General features: G+C 42.7%; 1 protein-coding gene across 2 annotated transcripts in view; it reads left to right on the top strand.

Annotated features, from left to right (window-relative positions):
* The window catches only part of LOC139233861 (anion exchange protein 2-like), an 81,669-nt gene that overhangs the window by 25,337 nt on the left and 41,259 nt on the right, over positions 1 to 15,073 (top strand). For both annotated transcript variants that reach the window (XM_070864459.1, XM_070864460.1), the window contains 5 exons: positions 2,104 to 2,165; positions 5,616 to 5,796; positions 5,970 to 6,105; positions 8,623 to 8,701; positions 13,264 to 13,342. In XM_070864459.1, the coding sequence (XP_070720560.1) occupies positions 2,104 to 2,165; positions 5,616 to 5,796; positions 5,970 to 6,105; positions 8,623 to 8,701; positions 13,264 to 13,342 (537 nt within the window). The remainder of the gene's footprint in view (positions 1 to 2,103; positions 2,166 to 5,615; positions 5,797 to 5,969; positions 6,106 to 8,622; positions 8,702 to 13,263; positions 13,343 to 15,073) is intronic.

Genomic DNA, 15,073 nt, shown 5'->3' with positions numbered 1-15,073 from the left:
GTAACATACTGCATTGTATAACCGTGGATTGGTAATAATGCCCTGTGTGATTGAAGGTTAGTAAAATACTGACACTACATGCAGATTGCCTACTTTGATTGCATGATGTCGGTTATTAAGGTTTCGTATAACAACACACATGTATTATATAAATCTCAGTACATGGCTATAACTGGAAAAATAGCTGTACATAATTGTACCATATACACGTGTAACTGGGTAATGTTGCATATAACATCTGTACCTGTAATTAGGAAATGCTATATAATGGCCTCAAGTGTACCTCCCTTGTATAGACTAATCCAAAACTGATAAGCACTTAGCTTACTGACACTTGGGGACTTGGCTGAGCTAACAGAGAGAACTCCCTGTCTAAACCTCTCCGCCTTTCTCCCTCTCTTTCCTCCTTCAAGATGCTCCTTAAAACCTACTCCTTTGACCAAGCCTTTGACCACCTGTGCTAATTTCCCCTTATGTGGCTCGGTGTCAAATTTTTATCTCATAATATTCTTGTGAAGTACCTTGGGATGGTTCACTCTGTTAAAGGAGCTATATAAATACAAGTTGTTGTTGTTGTTATATTTAATGATACAGTATGAATCCACTTTTTCTGATGTTTTGAACAATAATGAAGCTGTTTAGCAAGCTGTTCTTATGGAAACATAGAACCTATTTACAGGAAACTCTTATGGGGGCAAATTTCTTCTGTGCAGGAATATGCGGCAAAATCATAAATGTGTTTGTAATGAACACGTTTACGATTTCACTCCACAGAGCTAACCTCCCCCCTTTATCACTGCCTGTTTGTCTGAAGAGTTGCCAGTATTAACCAAAATACCCTAATCTAGTTACAGACTGCAACATGACACGCAGTAAGTTGCCTCCCTATAGAGAGTTTATTCTCGATTTTGGACTACTTCATGTGGAGAGACCACGGTTAATGCATACTAACACCATACACAGTAATGGTCTGTCCCATACAGTTTTATCACATTCAGTAACTTTCTAATCCAAATACGGATGCCAGCAGTCCTGGGACACTTGGCTGGATGAAAGTCCACTCACTATAGAGAGAGCAGTCAGTAACGGTGAGCTCCATTAAGATACACTGCACTCAGTAATGCTCTATGGGGAGATGTCACTCAGTAACGCTTAACTAACGATCAGCCATCAGCAACTTCAGCTGACAAAAACTTACACGTTCATGTGAAATTCAACTGCCCGTTATTTTAGGAGAGGCATTAAAATAAATGGGCTAACACCTGTATTAAAATAGTGCACAAAAGGAACGACAGATGACTGAGTTAATCTATCATCTGCTAATATCGGCTACAATTATTTCTAGGCTGCAGAAAGTCCTTGCTCAATAATATTCTGGTTAATGCGGAGAGGGACAATGATTAATAAGGAAAACGAGCAGAGAATTTAAGGGAAATTATCCAAGATGGCAACTGAAGTATTTAAGATATATCCGGTACTTAACATTTGCTCAATTAACTATAAGGAAAGACATACACTGGAATAACAAAAACATTACAGAAAGAAGCGTTTGAGATCGAGGAGAATGTCTGATGTTCACAAAAACATATGCAAGAGACGCCATAATTAGGGCAGAGGTCAGGAGTTTGTGTTCCAAATACCTGTACAACCTATGGGAATATTTCAATTCGATAATGACTGACCTGGAAACAGAATGGAAAATGGAATAACTAAACATGTTCAGAATAGAAGAATTATCGGAACAGAAACCAATCATTGGGCCCACCAAGCCCATTCATTTTAATAAACGTTGTTTAGCAGAAGTGAAACCTCTCTATAATTTACACTGATTATACACTAGTTTAATTCCTACTAATTTTGTTAACCTGACTGATGGTGTCCAGAATTGCCTGGCGCTAACCTGGAAGAGTGGTGTGTGGAGATGTGGAATGGCTCGTGAACTGGGAGAAACCTCTTTTGGTACTGGGACCATGATATGGGGGGGACGCTATGGTTTGAGAGCTGGCTAATAAAACAGGAAAAGAATGGAAATTAAAAACTGTAAAAGCATTTTGCCAATTAAAAAAAAATTGTTCTCCTGATATCAATTCTGTTTGTCAATAGATCCTAGAGAGCATCCATCTGGCAAATATCACAATGGACAAGGAGAAGCCAATTTCGACAAGGTACAGTTTTATGGGAAAATTAAGCAATGTAACTATGTTAGAATTGGGGGGTGGGGAGGAGACTAATTTCCGAGTGATTGTCGACTGTGTGATAACAGTGACTGCATCATTTCAGAGTAATTCATTGTGCGTGGGAGGTTCCTGAAAAATGTGGTATGGGTTATATAAAATGTGGTATATAAATGTAAGTTGTTTCTTGACCATGACCATTGGTTTACATGGATTGAATAAGTAAAATTCCATTTTTATCAAATGGGACTCCAGGATGTTGGCTGGTGTTTTGTGGAATGTAATATATTCTCTATTTAATGTCTGGGATTTTGGGCGAGGGAATTCTTAGCCTTAGTGAGGAGGGCCTATACCTCCTACCTACCTCTTTATTCACTCATCAGCTCTATTTCTCGGCTGTCATGATATAGTTTTACATCTTATTATTGTATAGTTCCTGGCAATTGTATTTTTGTAACCTGCATATTTTAATGCTAAAACACGCAGATTATGTTGTCCTCCCCCATTGCTCTTCATCAAGGATACTCACTTTGCAGGGTTTGTTAATTGCATTTTAATTATTAAGCAAAAAAGTGACAGGCAGTTTTGTCTATTCAGAAAACTTCTTGTCACTATCTGACTTTAAAGGAAACAGTCGACAGTCCAGTCAAAATTAGATTTTTTTGTTTCAGCATTTATACAGTTCTGGCTGATGATGTTCTACTGTTCTTCCATTGCAATAATTCCATTATCTCCTAATTAGCAAGATTCCTCTGATTCTCCGCTCATTGTTCCCTTTTTCACCAGAAATCGTGGTTAGGAACAGGAGAAGAGGAGTAGGCCATTCAGCCTCTCGAGCCTGCTCCGCCATTCAATGAGATCATGGCTGATCTGCAACCTAACGCCTTTGGCCTATATCCCTTAATACCTTTGGTTAACAGAAAGCTATAAATCTCCGATTTAAAATTAACAATGGATCTAGCATCAATTGCCGTTTGTGGAAGAGAGTTCCAAACTCTTTGTGTGTAGAAGTGTTTCCTAATTTCACTCCTGACAGGTCTAGCTCTAGTTTTTAGACTATGCCCCTAGTCATAGAACCCCAGCCAGTGGAAATAGTTTATCTCTACCCTATCTGTTCCCCTTAAAATCTTGAAAATTTCAATCAGATCACGGCTTAACTTTCAAAATTCTAGAGAATACAACCCTAATTTGTGTAATCGCTCCTCGTAACTTAACAATTGAAGTCCTCCAAAAAGCAGGGTCTCTGTTTCTTCATTAATTGTTTCCCTCATTGGTGGTATAACCTTGTATCACTCTGTCTCCCCCTTATCAGAATTCCTGTATCCTCCGTTATCATGGATCCTTTATTTTCCCATTTATAGGGTTCTTCCAGGGTATATTAATGGAATGAGATAGTGTACTCTGGTGTATACATAACATGCCTGTGCTTCTGCAAATTGAGCACTGTGATTATTGTCAATAAAAGGCCAATTTTTAGGCATTTATTTCAATGAGATTGGTAGAGGGGAATCAAACAATACCGTTACCATCTCATTTTTGCCCTTCTACCCTTTTGTCTCTTAAATCACTCCTGTCTTCCACCCTATCACAAACCTTCTCTTTTGTCTTTCCTCCTCTCCCCCTTTCACTGCCTCTGCACTTCCTTAAGAATCTGTTTCATCTCGAGCTTATCCAGTTGTGATGAAGGGTCACAGACGCGAGACGTTAACTCTGTTTCTCTCCACAGATGTTGCCTGACCTGCTGAGATTTCTGTTTTTAACACTCTCCTCACCTCCACCCATGGAAATTCCTATATTTTAGGGTCATAATCTATCTGTCTTGATGTCTTATTATCCCTGCTGTAAAATTGCCCAATTTCTGCACTCTTAATAATAGGAAAATTATATCAGTGCTTGGACCTCAACTATTTACAGTCTATCTTAATGACTTAGTTGAAGGGACCGAGAGCAATGTATACAAGTTTGCTGATAATATAAAGCTGGGTGGGACAGTGAGGAGGATACAAAGAGCCTGCAATGGGATCTAGACAGATTAAATGAGTGGGCAGTAAGGTGGCAGGTGGAATATAATGTGGGGAAATGTGAGGTTATTCACTTTGGTAGGAAGAATAGAAAAACAGAATATTTTTTAAATGGTGAGAAACTTTTAAATGTTGGTGTTCAGAAAGATTTAGGTGTCCTCGTACAGGAAACACAGAGAGGTAGCATGCAGGTACAGTAAGCAATTAGGAAGATAAATGGCATGTTGGCCTTTATTGCTAGGGGGTTGGAGTACAAGAATGAGGAAGTCTTGCTACAATTGTACAGGGCTTTGGTGAGACCACACCTGGAGAACTGTGCACAATTTTGGTCTCCTTATCTGAGAAAGGACATACGTGCCTTCGAGATGGATCGCTGGGATGAGACTGTTGTCCTGTGAGGAGAGATTGAGTAGATTGGGCCTATACTCTGGAGTTTAGAAGAATGAGAGGTGAAGTCCAGAACCAGGGGACACAGTCTAAGGATAAGGGGGAAGCCATTTAGGACCGAGATGAGGAGGAATTTCTTCACCCAGAGAGTGGTGAACCTGTGGAATTCTCTACCACAGAAAGTTGTTGAGGCCAATTCACTAAATATATTCAAAAAGGAGTTAGATGAAGTCCTTACTACTAGGGGAATCAAGGGGTATGCTGAGAAAGCAGGAATGGGGTACTGAAGTTGCATGTTCAGCCATGAACTCATTGAATGGCGGTGCAGGCTGGAAGGGCCGAATGGCCTACTCCTGCACCTATTTTCTATGTTTCTATGTTTCTATCTAATTGAAACATACAAGATTCTGAGGGGGACTGAGGGTAGATGCTGAGAGGTTGTTTCCTCTGGCTGAAGAATCTAGAACTAGGGGGCATAGTCTCAGGATAAGAGGTCGGCCATTTTAGACTGAGATAAGAAATGTCTTCACTCAGAAGGTTGTGAATCTTTTGAATTCTCTATCCCAAAGGGCTGTGGATGCTGAGTTATTGAGTATATTCAAGACTGAGATAGATAGATTTTTGGACTCTTGGGGAATCAAGGGTGATAGGGCGGGAAAGTAGAGTTGAGGTTGAAGATCAGCCATGATCTTATTGAATGGCGGAGCAGGCTCAAAGGGCGGTTTGGCCTACGCCTGGTCATAATTTTTTTGTTCTTATCTTATGTTCTCAAAATCATAAAACACATCCATGTAGCACAGCATTTGTCGCACAGACTAGAGCATCACTTGGAGATGTTAAAATAACAGAGCAATTTGGAATATTTTCAATCAAATTATGAGAATCAACCCAAAAGGGGTGAGAGTTGGTATAACTATAAGCGTCTGTGTGCATTCATAGGATTAATGTGACTTCAGGAAAAAAAAATGCCAGGAACTGATGACGTTAGCCATTGTACAGTCACTTCAACCCTTCTTGCTGGGTCTGTCCTCAGATATTTGTTGAACTGAATGAGCTGAAAATGGACGAAGATAAACATTATTACTGGAAGGAAGCCGGACGATGGATAAAGTATGAAGAGGATCTGGACAAGGAGACAAACCGCTGGAGTAAACCACGTGTCCCTTCTCTCACCTTCAAGAGTCTCGTGGAACTCAGACAGGCTATCCGTAAAGGTGAGCATCGTGCCTATCTTTCAATCTTTCAAAAATACCGAAGATCAGGGATTGTACTGCCAATGTAATCCCTGAGTCTAATACTAATGTTGCCAAACTGATGTATTCCTGATGCAGTTACCAGACTTGTTTTCAAAAGCCAGTAAAAAAACTGATTTTGTTTCCTCTATCAGGTGCTATCTTACTTGACCTGGATGAAAACACATTGGCTGGCATTAGTATTCAGGTAGTCGAACAGATGGTAGCCAATGATCAGATCAGGGCAGAAAATAGAGCCAGTGTGTTGAATGCCTTGCTCCAGAAACACAGGTAAAATGACTATGTGCCCTTCCATCTCTTCATATACAGTATAATATTCCTTCAGGCTTGTTACAGAAAGTTGCTGGAGAATCCAGTATTGTGAAAGCTGAAAAAGTAACTGCAACGATGAAAAGATTTGTTTTAAGCTCTCCTATCTATTGGGTAACATGTCTGACTGACCAAGCAGACATGTTTGTTAAAACTAAAGAACTGTATTGTGTGCAAGCTGGATCTCCTCATCAGCATGCTTCACCGACATTATTTGAGTTATTTGCGAGAAACATTAGGAAAGAAGTTTTGTTTTTAAGGGTATATTATCTGCTGATGTTCCCTCCATCTTTTGTGCCTTTCTGCCCTCTCTAAGCCATGGGTCTCTTCAAGCCATCAGAATTAGCAAGCAACCCACTCATTGACCTTTATCGGTGACACTTCTGAATAGGATAATGGCAGGTGCATGCAGTTAGCCTGTTGGTAATTTTCTCCATGATTCCTCATTCCCTTGAACCAGTGTTTGACTCCAGTCAGTTCCTCCCCACAGCAGCATGGCCGAGATCTTTAACTCATTGGGGTGCGTAATTAAACCTCGGTTCTCCCACTCCATAGCACTGTCCTGATGCTCCAGCATGCTGCACCAGCACATACTTTGGAAATATGGTTTCATAATGGGCCCTGTTAACAACTTAGCGATTCTGCCCCCCACCCCCGTGCCCCCACTGACCCCGTTTACCAGTAACTCCCCCTCCCCCTCTGGTACCACCCCCACCCTCCAGAAAAACCCCACCATGAGCTGGTTAACTAAAATGGCCAAAACTGCATGGAGGTGGAAAGATCTGACACGCCACTGAACGTTCCCATCTAACTTCTGATTGTGTGCCATTCAGACGCCACAAAAACATTGCATTTTTGGTTATTTTAGTTAAACAGGTGGGGTGGCGGTTTTTCTGGCGGTTAGGGGGGAGTTAATATCTAAATACTATTACATCCATTAAAAAATTATAACAGTTACATCTTCTTTTCACAATGTAGATTAACTCTTGCAGCATCCTTTGGTATTTCTGGCTATATGACTCCAATATAGCTCTGGTAAATGCTCGTTGGTACATATCTGGTACATATTTCCCATTATGTCTCCATTATAAATTTGTTAAATTTCAATGGAACATGTATGGGACAATGTGATCCCACCTCACATAATATAGAGCTACAAGGTGAAAATAAAATATCAGAATCAAGGAATGAGCACAAGCCATCCTTATTGGAGTAAAGTTATAAAGACAGATGTTCTTATTAAATAAATCAAAACTTTGAAAAAGGAAGATTATAAAGGAACATCAGCAGGGAGACAGACAATTTATAATATATTAGAAATTTTTTAAAGCAATAATGTTCATGTGGAAGGTGCAAGTAGATTAGATGTGTCATTTGTAAATCAACTTCTACCAAGTGTTATGTTGCACCTCTCATCATCATCATAGACAGTCCCTCAGAATCGAGGAAGACTTGCTTCCACTCTTAACATGAGTTCTTAGGTGGCTGAACAGTCCAATACGAGAACCACAGACCCTGTCACAGATAGTCGTTGAGGGAAAGGGTGGGTGGGACTGGTTTGCCGCACGCTCTTTCCGCTGCCTGTGCTTGGTTTCTGCATGCTCTCGGCGATGAGACTCGAGGTGATCAGCGTCCTCCCGGATGCGCTTCCTCCACTTAGGGCGGTCTTTGGCCAGGGTCTCCCAGGTGTCAGTGGGGATGTTGCACTTTAGCAAGGAGGCTTTGAGGGTGTCCTTGTAACGTTTCCTCTGTCCACCTTTGGCTCGTTTGACGTAAAGGAGTTCCGAGTAGAGCGCTTGCTTTGGGAGTCTCGTGCCTGACATGTAAACTATGTGGCCTGCCCAGCGGAGCTGATTAAATGTGGTCAGTGCTTCAATGCTGGGGATGTTGGCCTGATCAAGGATGCTAATGTTGCACCTCTCACTGTTTAAGTGGATTGTAGGTGGACTGTCTACATTGTGACCCACACTGGGGAAAGGGCGAAATGGAGTAACAGGGACTATGCTCCAAAAACATGGAGCAATCAGTGTACAGGATCTGGAGATTCTTACTGTAATGTATACACCTGTGAGCATGCTCACAGGTTTGTAGAGCTTTGCACTGTGAGTGGCTTAGCAAGTCACATGATGTTCGCAAGACTCAATAAAACCCCAGCCAGTTGAGTCCAGGTCATCCACAATGAGGTATGCAGTTGTGAGTCTGGATGAACTGGTAATGTGTAATTTGATTGTCAAACCTTTGTTAATAAACCAACTAGTTCTTAATAGCAATGTGTGGCTATGAATTCTTAAGCAAAGAGCCCATGAAGCAAATACATAATGCTGACCAGGGGCTAATGAAATTCTCCATCTGAAAGTGTGGCAAATAGCAAACAACGGCTTTGCAAATATAAATGTGACTGCCAGTTGCGCTGGAGGTGTTCTGTTCAACGCCATACATCAATGTAAACAAAATGATTTGAATTTTTTATCGTCACAGACATGATGAAGACGTTGGAACTCAGCATTTAATGGGTGACAAAGATGTTGAAATACAGTTCCCCTCCTTAACCAAAAAGGCAAGTCAACATTTTATCAAGTGCATTGGAAATGTTCACTGCTCACCCAAGGAGTTAATTCCAAAGGACCTTATCAATAAATAGCAACAGAACATGTTATTATGCTAATTGAAATGGTGGATTCCATTTTGGTGTCACAGCCATTGGTCAATAACATCAGAGCTATTAACAATGGGTGAAAGAATGGACCAATAGGTTCATCATTGAGGTATGGGTCAAATCTCAACCAAGACTCAGAGATGAAGGTTGTATGCAGAATGAGGTTGGACAACCTCAATCTAGGTCCTAGTGGCATGGTACAATTGGGAAAGCTTGGTGGGGCAGTATAGAGAAAGGAATAACTTGATGCTTACGTATTTTATACTTGATCTGGAAATGCAACCGACCTCCACCCTCTGACCCCTGATCGCCTTCACAACCTCCGCTCTCTGGCCCCGATTCTCCTCCAGCTCCTGCCCACCGACCCCCCCTCAATCCCCTTCCAGCCACGATTCAACCCCACCACCCCCCCCCCCCCATCCCTCCCCCCCGCTGATGCCCAATCCTCCTCTGGTCATGCTTCACACCCTTCGATGTTCCTCCGGCCTCCCCCCTCCAGCCTTGATTCATCCTCCAGCTCCCTGACCATTCCCACCCCGATGCTCCTCCGCCCCCAATTGTCCTGTCCCAATCATCCTCCAGCCCCCGACCACCTCCCCGATCCTTCCCTCCCTCCCTCCTCTCTGCGGCCTGGTGCTGCAGGCTTACCTGCCCGCAGCCAGCCAGCCTCTCCATCTGGCTGACTGCTGGTGGGGAACAGAGCTTTGAAATATTAATCAAGCCCTGCCGTTAAATTTGGCAGGGCCAGCGGGAAACCTGCTCTCCTGGGTTTCCTGACCACTTTCGATCCTGCCCCACAACTTCCCGACCCTTCTCCAGATTAAAATTCCAGCCTATATTGCTGGAGATGAAAAAGCATGTATATAACACAACCAGAATATCATGGTAATCGTCACAGAAACCCATTCAAAAACTTGTAAATCTAAGAAGTGAGAGAACGGAATTCGATCTCAATTGCGAATGCACGCTTAAGGTCAATCTAAAAACGTCTGGTCCCAGTTCACTCCAGAATGTACCTTTGCCGAGATGTAACTTCATTTTATAGTATGACAGTAGTAAATGTTACTATGAGTGGGAATTTCAAATTTTGGTTGCTTTCTGTTAAAATTTCATATTGTGAATGTTTTCTATCGGAAGTGATTTCTGTTCTATTCACAATCCTGTACTAGGAGTAATAAAACTTGCAGAGTAAATGGATATTGTGACTAAACAGTTTGTACGTTTTTTTTTCCATTAGCTTAATGCCTGATCTGAAAAATACCTGAAATATATTATGGAAGGTGATCTGTCTGATCATTGTGCTGATGTACACTGTCTTATACGAGTTTTGCAGAACTAATGTACATTACTGAACATGAGTACTGTATTGTGATCATGCAGCTATCATACGTAACCTACACAATGACAGTGCCAATGTATAGGATCTGTATGGTCAGGATGTTGATGCACACTATTGAATGTGGCAGTCCAGGATTGATGTATACAACCATACAAGGATCCATTTATGATCACACTGGTGGGAGTAGTTTATAGGCTCCCTAACAGTTGTAGTGTCGGGCACAGTATAAATCAGGAAATTAGAAGTGTATATAATGCAGTAATCATGGAGACTTTAATCTTCATATAGACTGGGCAAATCATATTTGCAGTAATCGTGTGGAGGATAAGTTCATGGAATGCACTCAAGATAGTTTTCTAGATCGGTATGTTGAGGAACCAAATAGGGAACAGGCCATTTTAGATCTAATATTGTGCAATGAGACATGGTTAATTAATAACCTTGTAGTAAAGGAGCCTCTTGGGAAGAGTGATCATAATATGATAGACTTTTATATTGCGTTTGAGAGTGATTTAGTTAAAATCAAACCTGGGATCTTAAATCTGTACAAAGCAAACTACGTAGATATGAGAAGCGAATTGACTAAGGTAGTTTGGGAAACTAGATTAAAAGATATGACGGTAGATAAGCAATGGCGAACATTTAAAAGAATAAATCATAATTCGGAATGAATATACATTCCCTTAAGGAATTAAAAACCCCACAGGAAAAGTAGGCCCACTGTGGCTAACAAGATAAATTAAAGATCATATTAGATTAAAGGAAGAGGCTTATAATGTTGCCAAAATTAGTAGTTAACCTGAGGATTGGAAGGATTTTAGAAATCAGCAAAGGAGGACCAAGAAATTGATAAAGAGTGAGAAAATAGAATATGAGAGTAAACTAGCAAGAGATATAAAACAGATTATAAAAGCTTCTATAAGTATGTAAAAAGAGAGATTAGTGCAAGTAAATGTGGACCCATTAGAGGCAGAGACAGGAGAAATTATAATGGCGAATAAGGAAATGGCAGAGATATTAAATAAATACTTTGTATCTGTCTTCACAGAATATGACACAAAAAACATTCTGGAAATAGTGGGGAACCAAGAGTCTAGTGAGAATGAGGAACTTAAAGAAATTAGTATTAGTAAATAACTAGTATTGAGCAATTAATGGGATTAAAAGATGTCAAATCCCCTGGACCTGTGGATTTGGATTTCCAAAAGGCATTCAATAAGGTGCCATGCAAGAGGTTATTACACAAAATTAGGGCTCATGTGATTGGGAGTAATACAATAGCTTGGATTGAGGATTGGTTAGAAAACAGAGAGTAGGAATAAACGGGTCATTTTTGGGTTGGCCGGCTGTAACTAATGGAGTACCGTAAGCATCATTGCTTGTGCCTTATCTATTTCCAATCATTAACAATGACTTAGATGAGGGGACCGAGTGTAATGTATCCAGGTTTGCTGACAATACAAAGCTCGGTGGGAAAGTGAGTTGTGAGGAGGACACAAAGAGACTGCAAAGGGATATAGACAGGTTAAGTGATCAGGCAAAAAGGTGACAGATGGATTATAATGTGGGGAAATGTGAAGTTGTCCACTTTGGTAGGAAAAATAGAAAAGCAGAATATTTTTTAAATGCTGAGAGATTGGGAAATGTTGGGATTCAGAGAGATCTGGGTGTCCTTGTATATAGATCACAGAAAGTTATGCAGATACAGCAAGCAATTAAGAAAGAAAATGGTATGTTGCCCTTTATTACAAAAGGATTGGAGAACAAGAGTAAAGATACCTTACTGCAATTATATCATCATCATCATAGGCGGTCTCTCGAACGAGAATTCACAGATGTTTCAATGAAGGACTCGATGTTCCAGTCCTGAACTCCAGTTGAAGGGGTGGAAGATGCCTGTGTGTGGATTTTTTTAACGTGTGGTGACCGTTGCACATCAGCCACCACACAGGCTTGACAGAGCTAGGTCTTTGTCCAGTGGCAAGGGTTAACCAGGACGACTGGAGACCTGCTCTGCTGCACGGACCTAGTGCGCACACATATCACAGTGTGGGCTGGCCTGTGCTGCCCCTGGGCCCTCGGCTCTTCTGGGTCCTATACCCTCATTTGCCGCACCTCCATCACGATCTCTCAGCGCTCCTCCGCCACAAACATTCGCCGCACCTCTGTCATGATCTCTCAGCGCTCCTCCGCACCAAACATTCGCCGGACCTCCTTCACGATCACCCACCAAATCTCAGCCACGATCCCTCATCACTCCTCCACCTCAATCACTCACCGCACCTCCGCCACGTCCCTCCCGCTCCTTCGCTGTATGAGGGCCCGGCTGATGTTCCTGCCCACCCTCCAAATGGCAACCTGAATCCTGATGACGTCACCCAGTCGCCCACCTTGAAGCCGTCGCACACTTGGGGCAGCTCGCACTGGAAGTTGCAATGGCTGCGCTCTAGCTCTTTTTGTAGCCCCAATCTGCAATTACATAGGGCCTTGGTGAGTACAGTGTATAGTTTTGGTCTCCTTTCCTAAGGAAGGATATACTTGCCTTAGAGGGAGTGCACCGAAAGTTCACTGGACTGATTCCTGGGATGGGGGATTGTCCTATGAGGACAGATTGAGTAGACCAGGCCTACATTCTCTAAAGTTTAGAAGAATGAGAGGTGATCTCATTAAAACATACAACATTTTTACACGGCTTGACTGGATAGATGCAGGAAGGTTGTTTCCCCTGCCTGGAGAGTCAAGAACTAGGGGCTGCACAGGTCTCAGTCAACCATTGAGGGCTGAGATGAGGAGAAATTTCTTCACCCAGAGGGTGGTGAATCTTTGGAATTCTCTATCCCAGAGGGCTGTGGAGGCTCAATCGTTGAATACATTGAAGACAGAGATCGATAGATTTTTGGATACTAAAGGATATGGGAATAGTGCGGGAAGGTGGGGTTGAGGTAAGAGATCTTATTGAATGGTGGGGCAGGGTGGAGGGGCTGAATGTCCTACTCCTACTCCTAATTCTTATGAGGATTTCTCTCTAGATTTTTTTTGTAAGGGGATTGGGTTTCTTTTTGCAAGAAAGTTGGAAAAAGGTTTGCCCCTAAGTAAATTAAAATGCTTTATGATTGTGACACAGGAACATCACTGGAAGAAGCATCACTCAGAAATAATGGATAAAATCCCAGAAAACACAGAAGCCACCATAACTCTTGTTGGTAAGTGTGGTGTTTTCTTGCAGTCTTTTCTAATGCAGGTAGCAACAAAGAAAATTGGCTGAATTAGAATCACAAAGCCTCAGAATTGAGTGTCACCTCCGTCCTTCTGGGAGCGGGGCGGGGCGGGGCAGGGTGGAGCGGGGCGGGGCGGGTTGACAAGTTGCGCCATCACACGCTACCATAAGTAGAAATGTTTTGACCTGCTCTGCTGCACGGACCTAGTGCGCACACATATTGCAGTGTGGGCTGGGCCCGTGCTGCCCCTGTGCCCTCGGCTCTTCTGGGCCCAGTACCCTCAGTCGGTGCACCTCCGCCCACAATGTTCCAGGATCCGGCGCTCCAGCTCTATTTATAGCCCCGATCTGCGGTGCTGTTTTCACACAGGTCGGGACGGCCCACAATGTTCCAGAGCCCAGCGCTCCAGCTCTATTTATAGCTCCGACATGAGGTGGTGTTCTCACACAGGTCGGGGTGGCCCACTGCCTGGGCAGTGTGCAGGTCAGTCTCATGATGCACCACGGAGTGGAGCTGGGCGCATCGGGAGTGCATTGCCAGTTATGTGTTGCCCAATTTCTACCCAATCTATTCCTGCAATCTCCTTTCCTGCCACCATGTCCTCTATTTTTGACGGCCATTATGTCGCACCCTTGCCACCCCTTGGACAATTTGATAGGTCTATCTCTGCAAACCATTCTCTAACACTGGAGTACATAATCTAGGCCGACACCCCAGTGAAATATCGAGCGAGTGTTGGATTGTTGGAGAAGCCATCCTTTGGAAGAGAGGTTAAGCCACGGTTCCATCCGTTGGCACTGTTCAAAGGAAAGCAGAGAGTTTTCTGTGTCTTGGCCAATATTCAACACTTCACTAAAACTATCAAAACAAATGAACTTGACATTCATCTCATTGCTATTTGTGTGATGTTGCTGGTGCAGAATAGCTGCTGCATTTGATAACATAAATGTAAATATTTTTCTCTTTTATTCATCTCCTGTTTAGAGCTATGTTTCTGCAATATCATTATATTTGCCAATTGTGCATGCCCTGATTCCAGTCCCTTATTTTTAACACTCAGTCTGTTACATTGAAAGTCTTTAATCATGCACTTCAACTCCTTGGGCTGGAAATTCGGTTGACGTATTTTTGAGGCATTAATGTCGGGCGGTGGATAAATGGTTTGCGTCGGCAGCCAAAAAATTCAACCCTGCGCCCTGAGAGTGGAGCGGAGCACTAAGGGAAGTGGTCCACACTTCTCTCAGGGCGCTAGGCTGGGTGAGCAACTGGATATCCCGTGCTAAAGAGCCCTAAGAGAGGCTGCCCTGCAAAAATAAATCGACACAAAAGCACAAAAAAATCCCCTGCACATTACTCACCCCAAATAAACTTAAATTGCAAAAAGGAAAAAAATAGCAATCACATTTCCCTCACGCAGTCATTCCTTCGCTCACCGCCATCAGGACATCTCTGCACGCCAGCTTTCTTTGGCGGTGTCACTAGGGGACGCTGTGGGTTCAGCGCAAAACAAATTTTTTAAGCGGGTTCAATACCGGGGGACGTTGTACACCGGCGCGACGTTCCCGGGTGATATTCCTCGGTGTGGCCGGTACCAGCACACCGAAATTGCCGAGCGGCGCGAATGCCGACGCTCCTGGCTACAAACAGTTTACCGCTCCTGTTCCGAGCCTCGCAAGCAGCGATATCGCAGCAAATTTCTAGCCCTTTATATTTGGG

This window comes from Pristiophorus japonicus, chromosome 21 (assembly GCF_044704955.1).
Source record: "Pristiophorus japonicus isolate sPriJap1 chromosome 21, sPriJap1.hap1, whole genome shotgun sequence".
NCBI classification, from domain to species: Eukaryota; Metazoa; Chordata; class Chondrichthyes; family Pristiophoridae; genus Pristiophorus; species Pristiophorus japonicus.
Note: the sequence above shows the minus strand (reverse complement) of the source record. Positions and strands in the feature narration are given on the sequence as shown.